We start from the raw sequence: 21,715 nt of genomic DNA on the forward strand, positions 1-21,715 counted from the left end.
AAGCTTTGCCATGTCAAGATATATTTAATATGTAACGACTGAACATATATAACGTTATTGAAATTACAGCATATAGAGTATGCTGTATTAACACTGATGATGTGAAAAGACTTTTCGGTGACTGCATAGCACAAAGTCATCTTTACTTCACCACAGGGTATTCTCTGCCGCCATAATGAGGAAATTACCTTTGGCAGACTAATGTTACTGGTTAATTAACACGCGAGCGCTCCCTCCTTTACATCTGGACATGTAGAGTCAGATTTCCAACTGCAGTGAGGATGCTCTCATGCTTTAATCATAGTTCTCTTGTGAGGACATCTGAAATTACAGAATTCATTTCAACAACATATCAGATGTAGAGGCTAGCCTTTCAAATATATCCAATATACAGCCCTCAATCAGAAAGCTCAAGATTCTCTTTAAAGTAGGCCAAACTTTATCTCCTTATAAACACCAAAGAGCTTAAATGTCTTTAATTCATATCTTCGAGATACGTACACAGTGTTACTCATGCTTTTGTATTAGTGATATGAAGAGGAAACTGATCTTAACAACACAAATGTGAATTAAACTGACTTTTTTTAAAAATCAAGAACTATGCATTCTTTGTTGCTCACTTTGTGTTAAACTGCCTAGAAACTAGTTAGCAGAAGTTAATAATGTTTACAGTCTCCCTAAACCACTTTGACATGAAGCTGTGTCTGTGGGGCATCTTTATTTGGATGGAGAAATGAAGTTTCACTAGGAGCAGTGTTATTTTGCTTGGAGTTCATAAGATGATACCCGGAAACAGAAAAGGCTTGAGAAATCTGAACCAAATCTAATAGTGAACCTCAGGCAAGTTACTTTTAAAAAAAAATTATTTACCTGGAGAAAATTCAACTTAGATGAAGTATTTTGTTTTTCATTGAAGTTCTGCTTTTAGCCAATTTAACAGTTGGGTTGACTGAAGCATCAGGACAGCTGGTGACTTGCCCCAGGTCACACACTGAATCAGTAGTTTAGCTCATGATAGAACCTAGAACTCTACAGGCTCCCAGTCCTTTGACTTTCACCATTAGACTGCTTCCTGCTAGCCTTTTCGCAACCTAGAGAGTGCTTCTGGCATGTAAGTAGCTGCAGTGACAGAACATGCTTTCTGTTCCTGGCTGCTGGTCACAGCGCTGAAATGAGCCAGTATAAGTCAAATATGAGTCAGATAAAGTGGTTAGGGGAAACAGTTCCCAGCTAGGGGGAAATGATTTCAAAACCAGGGCATTTACTGAAACTACAGGCTTTGGAGTAATATGAGAGTTTTAAAACATTCCCTAAAACCAAAACCATCTTACATTCTGGCTATTTTTCCCCCAAATATATTCCTATTTTCAAAAAGTCAGATTAGTGAATTCTCTGTTGTGAATCTGTTTCTCAAACACATTTAATCAAAGTCACAAGGTTATGTACTGTAAATCAGATATGAGATGCACAGGACTATCTTTTAGGTTGCAGGCAAAAAAGTCTTAGAGAACATTTTGCTAAGTTCTTGCTGCACTCAGTAAAAACAATAAAGAAACTGAATGATTATTTTTGTAGGGGGAGGAAAATTCATAAGGAGCTGAAAAAATATCATCCCTACAGGTGTTTGTCTCCAAGTCTTCTCTGTAGTAATTCAAATTTATTTGTATTTTTTCCTCCTATTCTAAGAACTGAAACAGGGTCAAGCTGCAAATACTAGACATTGTGTTTTGATAAGACAACAGAATAAATATAATAGAATTAATTAATACAAAATATTTTACACCTAGAGCAAACCAAAGTAATAAATAAATGGGAAAAATAATAAATACCCATATTAGTATGACTTTTAATCACTTTCCCCATGATGTAGTGCAAAGAAAATAGACCAATAGCTTTTTTTAATACTCACATACTAAATTTAAAGTTTCCTTGAAACTACTTGTAAAAATAATTGGTTTACTTGAAATTGGTGTGTTAAATAGGAACAAAGGAGTGGAAGAAACTTCCTGGGTCTTCAAGTCCATTCCCCTGCTAACCAGGGGAATTTTAATAAACGTATCAAGCTCCATCTTGAAACTAGTTAGGATGTTTCCCTCCCCCCTCTCCCACTACTTCTTTTGGAAGTCTGTCTCAGAGCCTCAATCCTCTGATGGTTAGAAGCCTCCCTCCCTGATGTTTACTGCCCTGATATATTTATAGAGAGCAATCATATCCCCACTGAGCTTTCATTTTGCTAGGCTAAACAATCAAAGCTCTTCCAATCTCCTCTCAGAAGATAGGCCCTCCATTCCTCTGATCTTACTGGTAGCCCATTCCAATGGCATTTTCTGATTGACCAAAGGCACCTGGCAAAGGAGGAGAAGGATACAGACATGGAAGAATCAAACAGACTGATGCTTCTTTTCCTATGTAGGCTGGTGCATCTGGAGCAGGACCACAAGCACAGACTGGTGGGACGACAGTGTCACGCAGACCTGGGATGACCAGCAGTGGGTCCGGAACTTTTGCATGACGAAAAATACATTTCTAGATCTTTGTGAGCAGCTTGTCCCAACCCTCCAGCATCAGGAGACACAAATGAGGGCAGCCATCCTGGTCCAAAAGTGGGTTGCTGTAACCATTTGGAAGCTGTCTACCCTAGACTGCTACAGGTCCATTGCTAACCAGCTTGGCACTGGAAAGTCAACTGTTGGTAAAGTGGTTGTAGAGGATTCAGAAGCAATCAGGCATGTGGTTTATCCCAAGGCAGTGGATATAAACAATACCCCTAAATAACAGCTGGTTTTGAGAGAACTGTGCAGGGGTCATTGATGGGACTTATGTGCCCACAGTTTGCCCTCTTTAAGGAGCACATGAGTACATAAACAACAAAGGATACTATTCGATTATTGTGCAGGCTCTTGTGGATCACCAAGGCCAATTTACGGATGCCAACATGGGCTACTGTGGAAAAATTCATGATGCCAGGATTTTCTGCCAATTGGGAATCTACATTCATGGACAGGCTGGGACACTATTCCCACCAAATGACATTGTCATAAATGGAGTAACTGTCTCCACAGTTATTCTAGGGGACTCAGAATACCACCTTGTATCTTGGCTTATGAAACCATAAACTGATCTCAGAGAGCCTGACAAAAGAAGGTTTAATTACACTCTCAGCAGTGCAGAATGGTGGTTGACCGTGCGTTTGGCTGATAGAAAGCCCACTGGTGCAGACTGCAGACCTGTTTGGATTCCTGTGTCATCAATGCATTGTTGTGGCTTGCTGTGCTCCTCACACTCTTTGTGTAGCCAAAGGTGAGCTATTTGCCCCAAAGTGGAGGTATGACAGTAATGGATTGATGAACCAGTACACTCAGCCAGACAGTGCACTTAGTACAGCTTTGACGGGATGGACCTAGGCAACAGAAGTCAGGGATGCTCTGTGCTCCCACGTTATGGACTTGCATTGGCCAATGGAGAGAGAGAATATTACATCTATGGATGTGCTTATACACTGTTTATGGTAAATGAGGTACTGTCATATCCCACACTGGAATTGGGGTGGGGAGATTGATTACCATGCATTGTAATTATGAATAACATGACCACTTATTAAATGAGGGTGGGGTGGAGAGGAAGCAGCAAGAACTGTGGATTTACAGAATGGCTTGATGTAGAGAAATGTATTGAGAAACAGTGTTTATATACAACTCCGCAGTTGTCCCTGATCATGTGTTTACCTTTATTTGAAATACACATTAGTGATGGCAATAAAATTCCTTAATAAAACAAAAACCCCTTATTTTTGCCCATGTATTAGAAAAGTACCTTATTAGCCCATTGCCAGGCAGACCAAGCGCCATTAGCACACCAAAACACCAGTAACAAACATACCCTGAAATCTTTAACAAAAACAAAGTGCATGAACAGTGAAAACAGTGAAATCATTTCCAAAAAATTAATCCCCTGTCCTGTTTTTCTTTCCTTTCCTTCCACATTTAGCATGCTCTTGGCACTGCTACAAGTGGGTGGAGGCATTCATAGATGTCAGAGTCTGCATGGGAACGGGCACATGCAGCGGGGAAGGGGCCTGCACAAGAGTGGAGGACTACCCAGGGTTGAGTTTCCCTACCCAGCTGCTGTGAGGTCCCAATTGCTTGGGTGTGAAGATGGAAAGCGAGGTTATACTCAAGCCTGAGTCTGAACCCAGGCTTGCACTGCAATGTAGACATACTCTAAGTTACACGGGAGACATTCCTGCTCCCTAAGCAGCCCAGAATTGGGAGGTTGCAAAAGTGGCTTAAAGAGTGTCACCTGTAAAATCTAGCACTCAGGGATATCTTACAGATTTCTGACATTTGGTGGAGGACTCTTGAGTTTGAATTGATTGTTCTCTTCCATAATAGTAGTTCCCTCCTTGTCCCCCCCACAATCAGTGACAGATATGATATAGATAACATTCGTTTTAAAAGTCATTCAAGTGTAACACTCCTTTAGCTCAAGTGACAGAGGCCAATTCTTTGGGGTGCTAACAATCCCAGATTCTGTTCCTGTTGACGTGTGGTGGCCTCTAGAGGAAGATGAACTCCTGTAGCCCTCACACACTTGATACATGCATTCTCTGGAAGGGGGGGTATGCAACACACAGACTAAATGGGTAACATCCTCCTCTGGAGCTTGGTCAACTGAAGAAAAGCATCTGTCATTATATGTATCCTCTATATATGGAACTGCTCTAATCATTTTTGTTTTCTGCTAGCGTATGTGTTTATTTTGTTTGATGAACTCTACTGAGTAAAATGAAATAAACTAATTTATGAACAAACAAGCCAAACAAACTTTACAAGCATTAAGCAGCACTTCTGAGCACTAAGTTAAAAAGCCAGCTTAATGATGCAGTTTGTGGAGACATAGCTTATTGTGATAAGTAACGCTAAAGGAGCTAAACGTAAGGAATTCACTTCTCATTATTTCACTTTTATGACACTCTGGGGCAGCCCTGCAGCCTTTATTCTCCTGACCAATCCTACTGATTTCAGCTGGACCATTCAGGTCACTAAAGATTGGGGCCTGTGTTACAATTGGTAGGTTTTTTGTCTGATTACTAACTTAGGTTCAAATTCTGTTATGATTTACACTCTGGGGAAACTAGAGCAACACTCTGAAGGTATGATTACTGTCTGGCTTATCTTTCACTGACAAGAAATTGAAGCATCTCATCACTAACTAAAACAAATCATTCTATATTTTTAAATCCACCATCCCCCAAATACCTTAGTCCTTCACAGAGTTGTCCATAGAGGACATCACGGTGATAACTGATCTTCACCTCTTAACTTGTTTTTCCATACGGAGGGGAAGTATATTGGGTGTGGTGCTTGTGATGCTGTGATGATGTGAGGTGTAGAAAAACATAGGAAAAGAGTAGAATTCCGGGCCTTTTAAACACTACTTTTAGCAGAAAGCAATGTTAACTTTATTTCAAAATGCATTGTTTCGACTGCAATTTAGAGCAGTGTTTTGCCAAACCATTCCTCATATTTCTTCCATCAATTCCATTTCAAAGAAGGAAAAAATATGGCTTTTCCTCTTAAAAGCAAACTAGTCAGACAAGTTTTCTCCATTCCTCCCCCCTTCAAAAATGTCAGCCTGGGTCAAATGCTGCCCCTGGATGCATGTTCAGAGGCTCTGAGTAAAGTCAATGAGACCTGCACATGTACATTCCAAGGCAGAATTCGGCCCTAGTGTAGATGAGGCAATACAAATTCCAACCGAAATAATTAACTTTTCCTGAAGAAATCCCTTCAAGAATTTTAGTAAAATTGAAACTATGTTTTTCATTCATTTTACAAGACTACACTTCTAATAGATTATTATAATCTGCCTGCTTTTTAAGATAATTTAAGCAAAAGTTGCTTGTTTTTGGAAAAGGAGGGATCCCTGAACATTAGTGGCATGGAAAAGTAAAATATGGGAAACCCTTTCAATAGAAACAAATGACAGACAGCCTCATATCACTATCCAGTTGATTTATTAAAGTACGGTTACCATCTTTAGAATTGAACAAACTAAATATACAGATAAGAGGCTGTCCAAACACAAATGAGTCTTTTAAAGCTAACCAATATAAGTTATGCATAAGGTTTGTTAATACTTGTATGGCAAGTCCATGTATGTTAATAATGCTAAAATAAAAAGTTAAAATGTAGTTTTGGGCAGAAAAGTGTTTATTCAAAAATGTCATTTTACCACTCAATCTATCAGCTCTTTGTATGTCAACAGAAATGCATGCAGTACTTAAACTGTGAAAAGTAAGGTTTTTAAGTACTTTATTACATTATACATTTGAAAATGGGCTCATTGGCAAGAAAAAATTTATTGGGGCATATGAATTTTTCAGTTAAAAAATGGACCCATTTTTCTAACAAAGATGGATTCTCACTGGAAGAGGAGGGATTTTTTGTTTGGTTGGTTGGTTGTGGTTTTGGCTTTTTAATACGAAATTCCCATTAGTTAAAAATGTAACTTCAAAGTACAGAATTCAGTGCAACAGAAGCTTTGACATTTTCACAGATCTAGGTCCTGAGCCACCAAATCACTTAGGCATGTGACTAGTCCCATAGGCACTTTAATTCTTTTCTGGATTAGATATAGAGTGTGAAGTCCTGGCCCCATTAAGGTCAATCACAAAACCCCTAATGACTTTAATGGGACCAGGATTTCACTTGCTTTACCACACACTTTCTAAACACATTTCATTATAATTAGCACCCCAGAAATAAAATGCAGTTTTGGAAGAGTGATTCAATTCTGCCTGATGCACCGTCACCAAACTTCTAAGCTAAGGTTTAACTGTAGAATCTTTATACCTAGTGAAATTGTAAGAGGCAGAAAGAATTCAGCTTCACTTTAAGACCTCAGGTGGAGATTTCAGGCCTGGAAGTTAGAAAAATTATCTTTTGACTTGTAAATTGAACATATTTGAAAAAAAGTTCAAAGAAATAATAAATATGTATGCTATATTTAGAGAATCACGTTTCAGTGTAACCACTTACTCTACCTGATCTGAGCAGAGTCTATGTGTGGGTTTATTTTTAGCAGCAAAGCTGTGAGTATCAACAAAGCCCAGAGAGTAAAATGATATTTCAGCAATTAAAGTATATTCTGGAACCATCATTGCAACTTTCTGAAAAAGAACCTAAATAGTTTTAGGGAAGGAAAAGGAAAAATGGCCTAAAACCTGTCAGTTTATTCCCACTATTGAACAGCACAGTATTACTAGTAAAATCTTGTTGATTAAAAGCCAGAGGCATTTATGAAGGGACATTTGAAAAATGGAATGGAAAAGTCGCTGTTACAAGGAGGGAATGATAATTGAGTGCTATTTCTGAAGAATGCCATGTTAAAATCTGCACACAGAAAATAGTAAAAAAATGAAAGTATAATATTAAAGAAGCACCATGCATTGGTGAAAAAATGTGAAAATGTGAAGTGACAGCATCAGTAGTGGAACAAATAGCTATGCAAGATACCCAACAATACTAAGAAAAGAATCGACACAGAAGATAGTCATTGCTAATACACAGATTCACAGATTCCAAGACCAGAAGGAACCATTTTGAACATCTTGCCTAATCTTCTGTATAACCTTCATTACTCAGTGAGGGTGGGAAAACAATAACAGAAAATGCTAAATGCTAAATAACAGGAAGTGCTAAATTATCTTTTTGTTTCAGTTTTAACTTAACTTAAAAAGTTAAGTAGTAATTGGACATCTAACAATGAATGCCAGTGAAAATGAGATAGGATCAGAGATTAAAATATGGAAAGAAAAAGTTAAAAATATTTAGACAAGTTAGATGTTTTCAAGTCACCAGGGCCTGCTGACATACATCCTAGAATAGTCAAAAAGTTGACTGAGGTGATATCTGAGCCATTAGCAATTATCTTCAAAAAGTCGTGGAAGACAGGTGAGATTTTCAGAGGACTGGAAAAGGGCAAATATAGTGCCAGTCTATAAAAAGGGGAAGAAGGACAACCCAGGAAATTACATACCAGACTGCTTAACTTCAGAAGCAGTCATGCTAGTTCCACATACACAGGTAAAATAACCTTTCTACTCCGTCTTGAGATTCCCCTGTTTATGCATCCAAGGATCACATTAGCTTTTTTGTCACACTGGGAGCTCATATTCAGTTAATTTATCCACCACAACTCCCAGATGTTTTTCAGAGGCACTGCTTCCCAGGATAGAGTCCCCCATCCTGTACATGTTTGTTCCTAGGTATATACATTTACATTTGGATGTATTCAAACACACATTATTTGCTTGTGCCAAGCTTACCAAGTGATCCAGATTACTCTGCATCAGGTACCTGTCTTCATTATTTATCACTTCCCCCAATCTTTGTGTTACCTGCAAACTTTATGAGAGACGATTTTATATTTTCTTCTAGGTCATTAATAAAAATGCTAAATAGTGCAGGGCCAAGAACTGATCCTGCAGAACCCACTAGCAACACACTTGATCGATGACGCTTCCCCGTTTGCAATTATATTCTGTGACCTATTAGTTAGCCAGCTTTTACTCCATTTAATGAATGCCATGTTAATTTTATATCATTGTAGTTTTTTAATCAAAATGTTATGCAGTATCAAATCAAGAGCCTTACAAAAGTCTAAGTATATTACATCAACACCATTACCTTTATCAACCAAACCTCTAATCTCATTAAAAAAAAAGATATCAAGGTTGTTTAACAGGATCTATTTTTTCATAAACCCTTGCTGATTGTCATTAATTATATTACCCTCCTTTAATTCTTTATTAATCTCATTCCATATGAGCTGTTCCATTTTCTTGTCCAGCATGGATGTCGGACTGACAGGCCTATAATTACATGGGTTATCCTGATCCCCTTTTTACATGTTGGTACAATATTAGCTTTCTTCCAACCTTCTGGAACTTCTCCAGTGTTCCAAGACTTATTGAAAATCAACATTAGTGATCCCATGAGTGCCTCAGCCAGCTCTTTTAAAAACTCTTGGATGTCGAAAATTATCTGAACTTGCTGATTTAAAAATGTCTAACTTTAGAGTTGCTGCTTAACGACCTCCTTAGATACTAGCAGAATGGAATGAGTGTTACTACCATCATATGATATGACTAGATCATCTGTTTTTCCCCAGATACAGAACAAATATTTATTGAACACTTCTGCCCTTTCTGATTATTATGGAATAATTCTAACATTTCTACCTAGTAATGGACCAAAACCACTGTCAGGATTTGTTTTGTTGCTAATATACTTTGAAAACTTCTTATTGTCCTTAGCTCTGCTGGTCATAGATTTCCCTTGTGTCCCTTTAATTCCCTTATCAATTTTCTACAGGTCCCAACTTCTGATTTATATTCATTACTATCAACATCCCCTTTCTTCCATTTGTTATATATATAAAAATTTATAGCAGTCTTCACTTTCTAAACCAGGTCAATTTTTAACCAATATGGCCTTCTTTCTCAATTGTAGATTTTTGAGCATCTAATCAAGTGTTCTTAAACAATTCCCAATTACATTCATATTTTGCTAATTATATTCTTCCTTCCAGCTGATTTGATTCATAATTATTTTCAGCTTCAAGCCATCAAATATATATATTTGGAAGGAAGAATATAATTAGCAAAATATGAATGTAATTGGGAATTGTTTAAGAACACTTGATTAGATGCTCAAAAAAATATATATATATTATTGCTCTGGACTCTATTCTGTTTGCACAGTAAGAGTTTGATCAAGTTATGATCACCTGTACCTAAACTACCACAAATTTTTAGTTCTGTGATCATTTCCTCCTGATCTGTTAAGACAAGGCCAAATAAAGAATTCCCCAGTGTTGGCTGCAATACAATCATATGGAATGTTTATATGGTGGGAATGAAGACGCTGTGAAAAGGATTTGCGGACGCATTTGCAGGAACAGTTTAAGATGATCTGGAGCTGTAAGCATATCATAACTTGGATAATTTGCTGTGTCACAATGTCTCTGTCTCCTTACTGTGGCCCTCTCCCGCATTTGGGTAGTGCCATATAGAGAAGGTTACAACCCATTAAGGAAGGACAGAGTCAGTCAAGAGGAGGGTGGTGGCACTCTACTTTAAAGACACTATTACCTGATTTGAAAGTATTGATAACTCAGAACCAAAGGGTCCTGACTGCACATAGATCAATGTGCTAACCCAACAAGGCCCAGGAAGGAGTATTGGTGTTACAGACCACCAAATCAAACCAGAGAACAGGATGAGTTACTCCTTAAATACATGTCTAACATGTGGTAAGAAAAATTGTGTTATTATGGCGGGCTTCAGTTTGGGAGTCATATGCTGGCAGTCTCATGCAGCCAGTGGTAAAAAATTGTTAGAGTTTCTAAAAATTACAGATAATTTTCTGACACAAAAGGTATTGCATCCAACACAAGGAAATCTCACAGACGGAAAGATTGGGAAAAAATGCCTTATAGTGAGAGCCTCAAGGAGCTCAAACTGTTTAGCTTATCAAAAAAGAAGATTGACAGGTGATTTTGTTACTGCGTATAATATCTTAACTGGCAGAAAATACCAGGTACTAAAGGGCTCCTTAATCTAGCAGAGAAAGGCATAACAAGAACCAATGGCTGGAAGCTGAACCTGAGAAATTCAATTTAGAAATCAGGCATAGATTTTTAACAGTGAAAGTGATTAAGCTTTAGAACAGATACCAAGGGAAAAGGTAGATTTTCCATCTCTTGATGTCTTCAAATCAAGACTAGTTCCTTTTCCAGAAGATATGCAGTAGCCAAATACAAGTTATTGGGCTCAATACCAGGTGAAATTTAATGGCTTCTGTTTTACAGGATCTAGTGGTTCCTTCTGGCCTTAAAAAGCTATGAATCTATGAAGCAGAGGGGAGAGGAAAGTGATACCCCAATTGCTGGGTGAATCTGCTTCGATAGGTACACTGGGCCAGCTGTACTCTTCCCCTTCTGCTACACATAGTCATCTATTGGGGTGGTGTTGACAAGCTCTTCCATAAGTAGCATGTCTTGGGGTTAACACCTTATTGAGATGAATGGGTCAGTTTACATCTCCTATAGCTCTTGTTCCATCTGCCTGAAGACTCAGGTAGACCTCACTGCATCAATTACACATGGATAACATTTCCAAGCTTTTCTTTGCACTCACAAAGTTTAGAAACTTTCCTTTAAAAAAAAAGTAGGTTTAGATTCTGATTGAATCACAGGAACTGGTATCATAGAATCATAGAATCATAGAATCTCAGGGTTGGAAGGGAACTCAGGAGGTCATCTAGTCCAACCCCCTGCTCAAAGCAGGATCAAACCCAACTAAATCATCCCAGCCAGGGCTTTGTTAAGCCTGACCTTAAAAACCTCTAAGGAAGGAGATTCCACCACCTCCCTAGGTAACCCATTCCAGTGCTTCACCACCCTACTAGTGAAAAAGTTTTTCCTAATGTCCAACCTAAACCTCCCCCTCTGCAACTTGAGACCATTACTCCTTGTTCTGTCATCTTCTACCACTGAGAACAGTCTAGATCCATCCTCTTTGGAACCCCCTTTCAGGTAGTTGAAAGCAGCTATCAAATCCCCCCTCATTCTTCTCTTCTGCAGGCTAAACAATCTCAGTTCCCTCAGCCTCTCTTCGTAAGTCATGTGCTCCAGCCCCCTAATCATTTTTGTTGCCCTCCGCTGGACTCTCTCCAATTTATCCACATCCTTCTTGTAGTGTGGGGCCCAAAACTGGACACAGTACTCCAAATGAGGCCTTACCAGTGCTGAATAGAGGGGAATGATCACATCCCTCGATCTGCTGGAAATGCCCCTACTTATACAACCCAAAATGCCATTAAGCCTTCTTGGCAACAAGGGCACACTGTTGACTCATATTCAACTTTTCGTCCACTGTAACCCCTAGGTCCCTTTCTGCAGAACTGCTGCCCAGCCATTCGGTCCCTAGTCTATAGCAGTGCATGGGATTCTTCCGTCCTAAATGCAGGACTCTGCACTTGTCCTTGTTGAACCTCATCATATTTCTTTTGGCCCAATCCTCTAATTTGTCTAGGTCCCTCTGTATCCTATCCCTACCCTCCAGCGTATCAACCACTCCTCCCAGTTTAGTGTCATCTGCAAACTTGCTAAGGGTGCAGTCCACACCATCCTCCAGATCGTTAATGAAGATATTGAACAAAACCGGCCCCAGCACCGACCCTTGGGGCACTCCACTTGATACCGGCTGCCAACTAGACATGGAACCATTGATCACTACCCGTTGAGCCCGACCATCTAGCCAGTTTTCTATCCACCTTACCGTCCATTCATCCAGCCCAGACTTCTTTAACTTGCTGGCAAGAATACTGTGGGAGACTGTACCCTAGGCACAGGCTATAATACCAATTTTCAATACTTTTCAGTATCTGCTTTCTCTCATTCCTATTTTTTTCTTCTTCGTTTCTTTTTCTCTCTCTGAGTCTATCTCACTTTCCTCTTCCACCTAGCCCTTCTCATCCATCTCTCTCTTTGCTTGCCCAAGATTATGGGAAAGAAGGGAAAGGACCATAGTTGGAGTATCACTTTTGTGAGTTGGGATATGGACAGTGCTATTCAAGGGGAGTCTCTTGGAGATATGATAGGACAAAGAGGGGGATATATTGGGGAGGATATAAATATTGTTAGGCAGAAGCTGGGCTGCTGCCTGTGTATGGAAGAAAGCTGTAATGAGATGCACCTTTAAAGCCATCGAATTTCAACCAAAGATTCCCAGCATTGCTAGAGGTAAGCCTAGGTCCATTGGAATGAAGACAGAACTGAGCATCAGCAACATATTGGTGATATTGTATCCCATAACTTCTTCTCACAATCCCCCATACTGGCTTAACATATATACAATATATTAAACAACATGGATGCAGGGGCGGCTCTAGAAATCCGGCTGCCCCAAGCAGCGCGGAGCGCTGCGCCGCCCTTCCCTGGTCCCGCGGCGGGTCCTGTCTTCCCGCGGCTCCGGTTGAGCTCCCGCCGGCATGCCTGCGGCCGGTCCACCGGAGCCCGGGACCAGCGGACCTGCCGCAGTCATGCCTGCGGGAGCTCAACCGGAGCCGCGGGAAGACGGGACCCGCCGCAGTCATGCCTGCGGCAGGTCCGCTCGTCCCGGGCTCTGGTGGACCTGCTGCAGGCAAGCCGGCGGGAGCTCCACCGGAGCCAAATGCCGCCCCCCCGGGAAACGGCCGCCCCAAGCGCCTGCTTGGCGCGCTGGTGTCTAGAGCCGCCCCTGCATGGATGACAGGTTGAACCCTGTGGTATTCCTAAAGAGAGAGAGAGCCATCAAGAAAGAAGATCTATTCCCCACCACACTGTACTTGGTAGGATTGTGCCCAGCTCTGTAAGGCAATATTTATTGCCTGATGATGTTTCACAATTTTCCCAAAATATTTTGATAAATGCCTTAATATACTAATGCTAAAACGTAACAGCCTTTTGATTGCAAAAATACTATAGAAATTACATTATATTTATCTTACTACCTTACTGATTTTACATAGCACCCTTACAGCTACTGTCACCACAGAGTATTGCATTGGTATTACCTATTCATGGACCTCTACAATACCTGGAAGATGTTATGACTAGAGAAAGAGGAACAAATTTAATGAAATTAGCAGCCCAGGCACATCAAAAAGACTCATTAAAGTATTCCAACGGTCAGAAAGGAAACAGCTTGTTTTCTCTATTAGAATATTTATGATAGAAATCAGATAGCTGTTTTTATTACTGACTGTGCATGCACTTGTAGAAAAGCTGAATTTAGTTCTTTTGTTATCCACCAGCATGATGATGTCCTATATCATTTTCTTGTTTTGAGGGTCACTTTTCTTCTTATGATTGCAAGCTGTATCAGAGTGCACTTTCTTTGAGCATGCCGAAAAAGCACGTCTTTCTATTATATGACAGCAATTTTGAAGTTACTTTGGTTGTATGGCTTTCTATAATACAACCACTGACCAGGTGCATTGGTTAGGATTAGTGGATAGATTCCTCTCCAGCTCAAAAATCTTGTAAATCTTTATTCAGTGGTCCTTCTTCTGCTCCAGTAAAACCTCAGTGCATGACTTAAATTTGATTTTTGCCTGAATAAGGACTGCAGGATTGGGCTTTCTAAAGGAGTCTATATTTAAAAAAAAAAAATCTTTTATTAACTATTTTCTACTATTAGAGTTATTAAAAACCCTCAAGTTGCCTGATGTCTGACTTTAAAAATGTACAAAATATGAAGAAAAATCACTAAAATTTTAAAAAAATTGTATAAATAACAAATGATGCTTTAAATATAAAAGTGATGTTATGAATCCATTGTTATGGGTTTTAACTAATAATTTTAAAAATAAGTGAAATCTTGGCCCTCATTGAAATCAATGGCAAAATTCCCAGCGGGACCAGGATTTCACCCAAGGATATTTACAAGCTCTATTTTTCCATTAGATATGGCTGTTGCAGTGAAATAAGTGTCTTTCTGAAGTTCAAGAGTGGATGAGAGCCAATTGGCTGAGGCATAATCTAGAGAAATCTGAAGTGGTGAGGGTGGGTTGTGGGAAGAAACCGGAAGAGTTTGCAAGGGTGATATCTGCACTTCTGGTAGAAGCATATCCATCATTTGTGATTCAGGTCTGCAGTCTTGGAGTTTAATTTGATCCTAGGCTGCTGTAACCAAATGTGTTATTTTTTATTGGTGTCTGGCCAAAACATTGTGATCTTTTCCCTCTAATGCAGACCTACCTACCATCATCCATGCCTTTGTCACCTCATGACTATGTTGATGTAATGAACACTACATGGGACTGAACATCAGGACTACTCAGAAACTTGAATGCCCATTGGCTTCGGCTATGTTTCTGAGGGACTTCGAGGTGGTGGTTTTAATCTACTGCATTAAGCTCTACATGGTTTGGGATACAGTTACCTCAGGGATCGTGTCTCTCCTCAGGCTGGCTTTTCATAGTTGAGCTCAGCAGAGGTATTCAAGCTGGAGCTCCCTTGATACAAACAAGAAGGAGATGCCGCAGAATGTCCTCCATGGGGGATTCTTGACTCTTGAATTAGCTTTCTCTTTTGTTCACCACAGCCCATTGTAGGTACAGTGCAAAACCCATCTTTTCTCCTGGGCATTAAAAACGATTGGGGTTGCTGGAGGTTAAGAGATTATTTAGTTGGGGTCTTATGGTTAGATGCAGTTCTTTTGTGTTTGTGGACGAGACTTTTAATTGGTTATTAGTCCTTTGGAAGTTTGAGGAACTGAAATACAGAATAGAGACCTTTTAGATTTTCAAATGGTTTGTTCTTGAATTTTGGGAGGTGCCTACAGCTCTAGATGGCTGCCATAAAATAAAATAAAATAAAATAAAATGATGGAATGGCAATATAAATCTCAAGGTCTCTCATGTCCTGAGTGTTGTATAACATACCAGTATTGATAAGTGCTAGAAAGCACAGTTAGTGCAGTATATATATTAACGTAAGAATCCTCCTTTCTAGGTATTCTTACATTAAAAGAATTGGGGAAAAAATCATCTTTTTCAAAATGAGTCTCATTTGCAAATTGAAAGGTATGTGAAGACCTAAAATAATTTTAACAGCCAGCCATAAATCTCTTACTGAATAGGAACCTAATCTTTTTATCAAAACATGGGGTATCCCTTCCAGACATTGATTAGCTGCATGTACAAATTACAGAGACTTGTAAGTATTCTAGTCATCTATTCTAATTAAAATTTAAATTGAAAACTGGGTTCTAATGAAGAGAAGCTTAGTACTGGTCTTGTGGGAACTCCCTTCAGAGGGCAAGGGGGAAAAATGAACAAAGGCAAAAGAGATTTCACTCAGGCATTTCCTTAGCATATGCTGTATTGTAACATGAAAAACCATACAACACATTCCCTTGTTGTTTAAAGGAGCCAAAGCAGGCCTTGTTGTTCTTTACACCATTGCAAATGAGTGGGAAAGCATTTCTATTTCCAAATGGAGGAGAAAACTGTGATAAAGCAGAAATAATTTCATAATTTTGTCTACTTTAGGAAAGGTGCTATAGTATTTGTTACCTTCAGATTGTCTGGCAGCTCATTTCTGCCCACATAGTCATGATTTATGGCAATAAACACACTGCATGCATCCAGACAGATCTCAGAATCTTGAGGTACAAAGATCTTGCACCTGCTCAGATATTACACATTGAATACAGGTGTCTAAATTTGCTGAACTATTAGAAAGCACCTGAGGGAAGTGCAGAAGCCAATCTCTCTACACTGATCTGCTTTGGCTATGCTGATAAATTAGTTTTTAAACTTTAAAATGATGTTTTAATGCACTTTTAAATGCAATAAAACACAAAGTTATCACACACTTAAGCTAATAAATCGCTCAATGCATTGGAAAATTCCATATGAATCAAATGATAAACTGCTAAATAATTGAAAACATGAAAGCAATAACATTTCTCAGAAAATGGCTGTGTTACTCTATATACTGGATATATATAGAGATACTCTATATAAGATAATGAAAAATACTGCAAATACTTTGTATTTTTAAAGCCTGTTTCTGTGCTGCTTCAGGAGCTGAAGTTTAAATGAGCAATTATCTAATTCACCATCAAAACTTTCTACCAAGGTCTGCCTGTGTTTTGTGATAAAAATAAACTGCAGAAAATGCATGAGACTATAAAGGATCAACCAGACCACCTCTGTCTACATAACAAGATAGGTCATGCTATATTTCCCTATATGGACATTTAATTATGCTCTATGTAATCAGGAAGTGTAATAAATTACCTTAGCGGAAAAAAACCAGAGAGTTCGCATTTGCTGGAGAATCTGTCTACAATTTTTGGTAGGTAATAAACGTGGCATTAAGGCAGTCTCTCTCCCTGGCTGTGAGCTTTCTGTAGATGAAAGTTAACTCCTGTCTTTCAAACTCTGTGAGTGGCAGGTTGCATACCAGAGAGAGAGAGATCTCACAGTTAATCTATCATGAACAAATACAATGTCTTCTCACAAACCTCACTCTGTCAACTGTGCTCAGAGGGTTGCAACAGCAATATTCCTCCTGCAACATTTACAGTAGAGAATGCTGAAACACTATAAAAAAATCACAGGGACAGATTTGACATAGACTACCAGTTGAGTTTGATTAAAATGTACTAAAATTGTATTTTTTTCCCTTTCTCTGTAAGCTTCAGTCAATGTTGTTTAATGTCAGTGCTGTTAATGAAGATGTCAGGCTTGTCACTTTCACTGAATACCAACTTTACTAAGAAACTGGTACTACAATTACCTCCAGCTCTATACAATTAAATTCATCAAAGCACACCCAGGCTCCAGATTGTGCCAGACCTTTGAAGAATTTTCCCATAGCTTTGTAGTCTAGTCCATCAGAACTGTTCAACACAATGCACTGGCCAAAGAAAAGAGCTTAAAGAGATCTTTTTTATTCTTTAAAAATGTACAGAATTTCACCGCACTTGCTGCCACAATCCAGCTACAAAAAACACAGCAATTTTCTTATGTATTCAATCCTATAGCATAGAAGCTGATCAACATTTAATCAATTAGAATTTTCATAGAATGTTAAATATATTTACATATTTTTAAATTTTGTTTTTCAAGAATAGCTAAATAAAAAATGAGCAGCAGCACTTACATGCCATACACATCCTATCTAGATGGTACCTACAGGTAGAGTATGAACACACTATTCATTATCATTCACCATTAAAAAAATCACAGTAACTTATGAGAAACATATGAAATAATAATAGTGATAATAAAAAAAACCAACATAGTGCTCCAAAGCAACATAGTGCTCCAGAGCAGGGTAGGGAGGAAGGAAGCATACTTGAGACTCTACTCAAGGCTGTACTATAAATTTCCTCAGTGTCGCATGGCAAGACATTCAGCCTTTCTGTGCCTCCGTTTGTTCATTTGCAAATCCCTTCCTCATGGAGTTATTGTTTTGAGGTTAAATTAATTAATATTTCGGAACATTTTGAGAACCTAAGGTTTTTGAGACAGACTATGAACTGAAGTAACCTACTTGGTATGCTGAAAGATATCAAGCCCTAAAATCTTGAGGAGCCCGGTAGCTCCTCAAGGTTCCTGACGCAATTAATCTCTCCACCCACATAGGTGATGTGGCTCTCTATGAAAAGGAACATTGCCAAGGCTCCTGGTTGACTTTTGGCACCAAGGCTCAAAACTTATCATCTTGGAAATGAACTGTGGTTAATTCCAGGGACATATCCAGCAGTTAAATAAATATTGTATACTAAATGACCTCAGAAGACATTCTCCCCACACTGGGGATTTTCCAGATTGGCTGGCGGTGATACAGAGTGATTATCATACCAGAAGAGGAGCTGCTGGTCCTTCCATCTTTCTCATCTCCTAGCTAATGCCACAAAAATGGGGTAAACCCCAGTAAAGTAATATTCAGAGTTATCCCTGCACTTTCTCAAGTCAGTGGCTTGGTACCAATCCCCTATACTGTGCTGAATCTGAAAATCCATCTCAAACTAATCTGCACCTGGATATCAACCGTAAGTGTCAGTTAAAACTACCACAAAGAAAACAGTACTACATTTCTCAGGAATGAGTCTCACTTGACAAGGTCATCCATCTTTTACTTGCGACCTGAATGAAGTGGAGTGACTTTCAGCCCCCAGTGGTGACTGAAGACAGTCAATAACAAAAGGTCTAGTTAGAAGAAAATGCATTTAGATGCATCAATGGTGCCTGTAGCTGAGGCAATCGTGTGTTTCCCCTCCCCTCCCACACCATGTAAACTGTACCAAGGCCTTGAAGTTCTGCCATTGTCTCTGTAGGTAATCTGGACAGGCCACATACGATGTCCAGGAAAGTGAGTTCAGGTGAAGGGGCCTATGAAAAAAGGACATTCATTCTCTCGTTATCTGTTTATAAAGGGTGACTGATTCCATTCCTGCTTCCCTAGTAACTGTGTGCTGATAGAATCAATAGAAAGTTTTGAAGGCCAAGCAGGACAGAGCACCATCCCCACAAATGTAGTCTTGTTAAAATATAAATGACGGTCAAAACAAAAATCCCAATAAATGAAACTCTACCAGCTAAGCAAGATGTGGATTTTATGTTGCATTTGGTCAATCTTTGTTCCATGGCTTTCACCAGATTAAAGGATGCACATCTAATGGGAGTGAGCAAGGAGTCCATGTCATTATTCTCTCAATGTCTTCCGTAAGGTATGAATTGAGCTCAGTCTAGAGTAAAGCAACACTTTCCTCATTACTCTTTTCAGCATATTATACACAGGTTACACCTTCACGTTAGGTATTGGTAGTGACTCAAAGGGACCAACCACCTACTCCAATAGGTGACGACTGATTTTAGGTTGTATGCCATTGACTGAGCTCCGGATCCTAGTATAGGATGCAGAAGTCTGCTCTTAAGCCCTCCTACTAGTAAGCCACCTCTTTCCATTGGCATAATGGAAAACCAAAAGTTGGTGTATATTTAATGTAAGTGGAGATAAGATCTTTACCCCCTAAGTCTTACAGTGGCTTCATCCCTGGCCCAATCCCTTTCTCTTTTATGCACAGTACATGTTTGTTTTGTGATTGTTAACACATTTAAGCACATTGTGCTTGTTAACACATATTAATGTATCTAAATATAGTATGAAAACACTGTTCATTGCAATAGATGGATTACTTATCAGCTGTGCTCCACTCTTGAGGTTGCTGTGGAATCAGCAGTCTGCTATCTGTATGTTGGCAAAGAGCACAGAAATGGGCCTCCCCTACGATCGATAGGAAGCCTCTCCCACACAGAGCCTAAACTCTTTCTGTGAGTCCTTCCACTCACTTGTGTCTAAATATTCAGGAACATAGGAATTGCTATACAGGATCAGACCAGTGGTGCACCTAGTCCAACAGTGATCAGTACTAAAGAAAGATACAAGAGAGACTATACCGGGAAAATATGTGCCCAAGAGAACTTTCTATCTAACCTTCCCAGTTAGTGATTGAAGTCTGCCCTGCAACATTAGGCTTTATATCATTACCTGTACCACTACAATAAAAGTTATCCTGTCTAATGTGACTGGATGTTCTCATTATCCATATAAATGTCTAGTCATATTTTCAATCTTAGTAAGTCCTTGGCCTTACTGATAGCTTCTGGCAGTGAGTTCCACTGCTTAGTTGTGTATTAGGTAAACAATTATTTCCTTGTATCAGTTTTAAATTTGTTGCCTTTCAATTTCACTGACTGTCCTTTTGCTCTGGCATTAAGAGAAAGGGTATAAAGAAGTACCCAGTTTACCTCTTCCATACTGTCTTTGCTATAAATTGAACAGATCCAGGATTTTTTTCAATCGCTCCTCATATAGTAACTTTTCTCTGTCACTGTTCATTTTTGTTGTCTACCTCTGCACAACCTCTATTTCTGTTAGATCACTTCACAGATAGGGTGAAAAGAACTGAACACAGTATTCCCAATGAAGGTTTACCATCCATTAAAGAGTGGCACTGTATCATTTTCACTTGTATTTTCCACCCCATTCTTTATACAGCCTAACATTTTGTTTCCTTTTTCTGTCTGCCACTGCACATTTGCATATTGAGCAGAGGCTTTCACTGAGCTGTCTGCAGTGATACTGATGTCTTTTTTTCCTGAGTGGTTACAGTTACTATAGAACTCAGCAATGTGCTCAAGTAATTCAAATTATGCCTTTGAATGTCCATTACCATGCATTTGTCAACAATGATTTTATTTGCCATCATGCTACCCATTCACTTAGCTTTGGTCCTGCTGAAGTTTGTGCTTAGCTCCCAGCAGGTCACAACAAAGAAGCACTTTACTGACGGTGGCTTGAGGCAATATACCCTCTCCGACCTACTGCTGGTGAGGTGCAAAGATACCTCATTCTCAATGGAGTGCTGTGGCTAAATGTCACATTTTAGCCCTAGGGAGGGCCAATGGGTCATCAGAAATCTATCAGAAATGTAACTGGTTTTGCCCCCATGCATATGTCTAATAGAAGTCTCTAGTCTGACAGGCCCACTTTTAAATATCTGTGAATTCAGGGGAGCTACACTAGGGAGGGATTTGAATCACTAGGCTTAACATGCCACAATAGCTCTGATTTTATATGCTCCTATCATCACTCTTTCAATCTTCACATGCCCACCTATTCCTGTCCCTTCTATGGTCTTGCAAGAATGAGGCAAAGGGTATTTCATTTTTTCCATACTTTCGTCTTCTTTTCAATTACCATTTTTCCCCCTACCCCTCTTTCCCTCCCTGTCAGCTTTCACTTTCCCCCTTGCTCTCTGTCTCCAAGGCTGGGTCAAACAAATCCACGACCCTCTCTAAAGTCATCTGATGGGGACTCATGTCTGCAAGGACTAAGAGTCAGACTTTCTCATTCCACCTGTCCCAAACAAGCTATAGGAGGCTGAGGCCCAGATGGGTCTAAAGTGAGGAAAAGATAAGTGACATAGCCAGAAATGGTGCATGTATTGTGGAAACAGGGGAATAATGAATAGAGGTTTCCTGTTAAACAGCAGTTGTAGCCAGCCTTAACCATGACAAATGGGGAGATTCCTGATCCCCCCCGGCATTCAAATGACCTCTAGAGATCTCTGAAACAGTACAAA

At 39.4% G+C, this 21,715-nt stretch overlaps 1 protein-coding gene across 1 annotated transcript; it reads right to left on the reverse strand.

Annotated features, from left to right (window-relative positions):
* Positions 1-294: 294 nt before the first annotated feature.
* On the reverse strand, positions 295-18,699 carry LOC120374415 (dynein heavy chain 12, axonemal-like). Its single transcript, XM_039494107.1, has 4 exons — positions 18,683-18,699; positions 16,128-16,239; positions 7,046-7,183; positions 295-321 (listed from the first exon to the last, which is right to left on the reverse strand). Exons 1-4 carry the CDS (start codon positions 18,697-18,699, stop codon positions 295-297), a joined length of 294 nt encoding a protein of 97 aa, XP_039350041.1.
* Positions 18,700-21,715: the final 3,016 nt, after the last annotated feature.

This window comes from Mauremys reevesii, linkage group 1 (assembly GCF_016161935.1).
Source record: "Mauremys reevesii isolate NIE-2019 linkage group 1, ASM1616193v1, whole genome shotgun sequence".
Lineage (NCBI taxonomy): Eukaryota > Metazoa > Chordata > Testudines > Geoemydidae > Mauremys > Mauremys reevesii.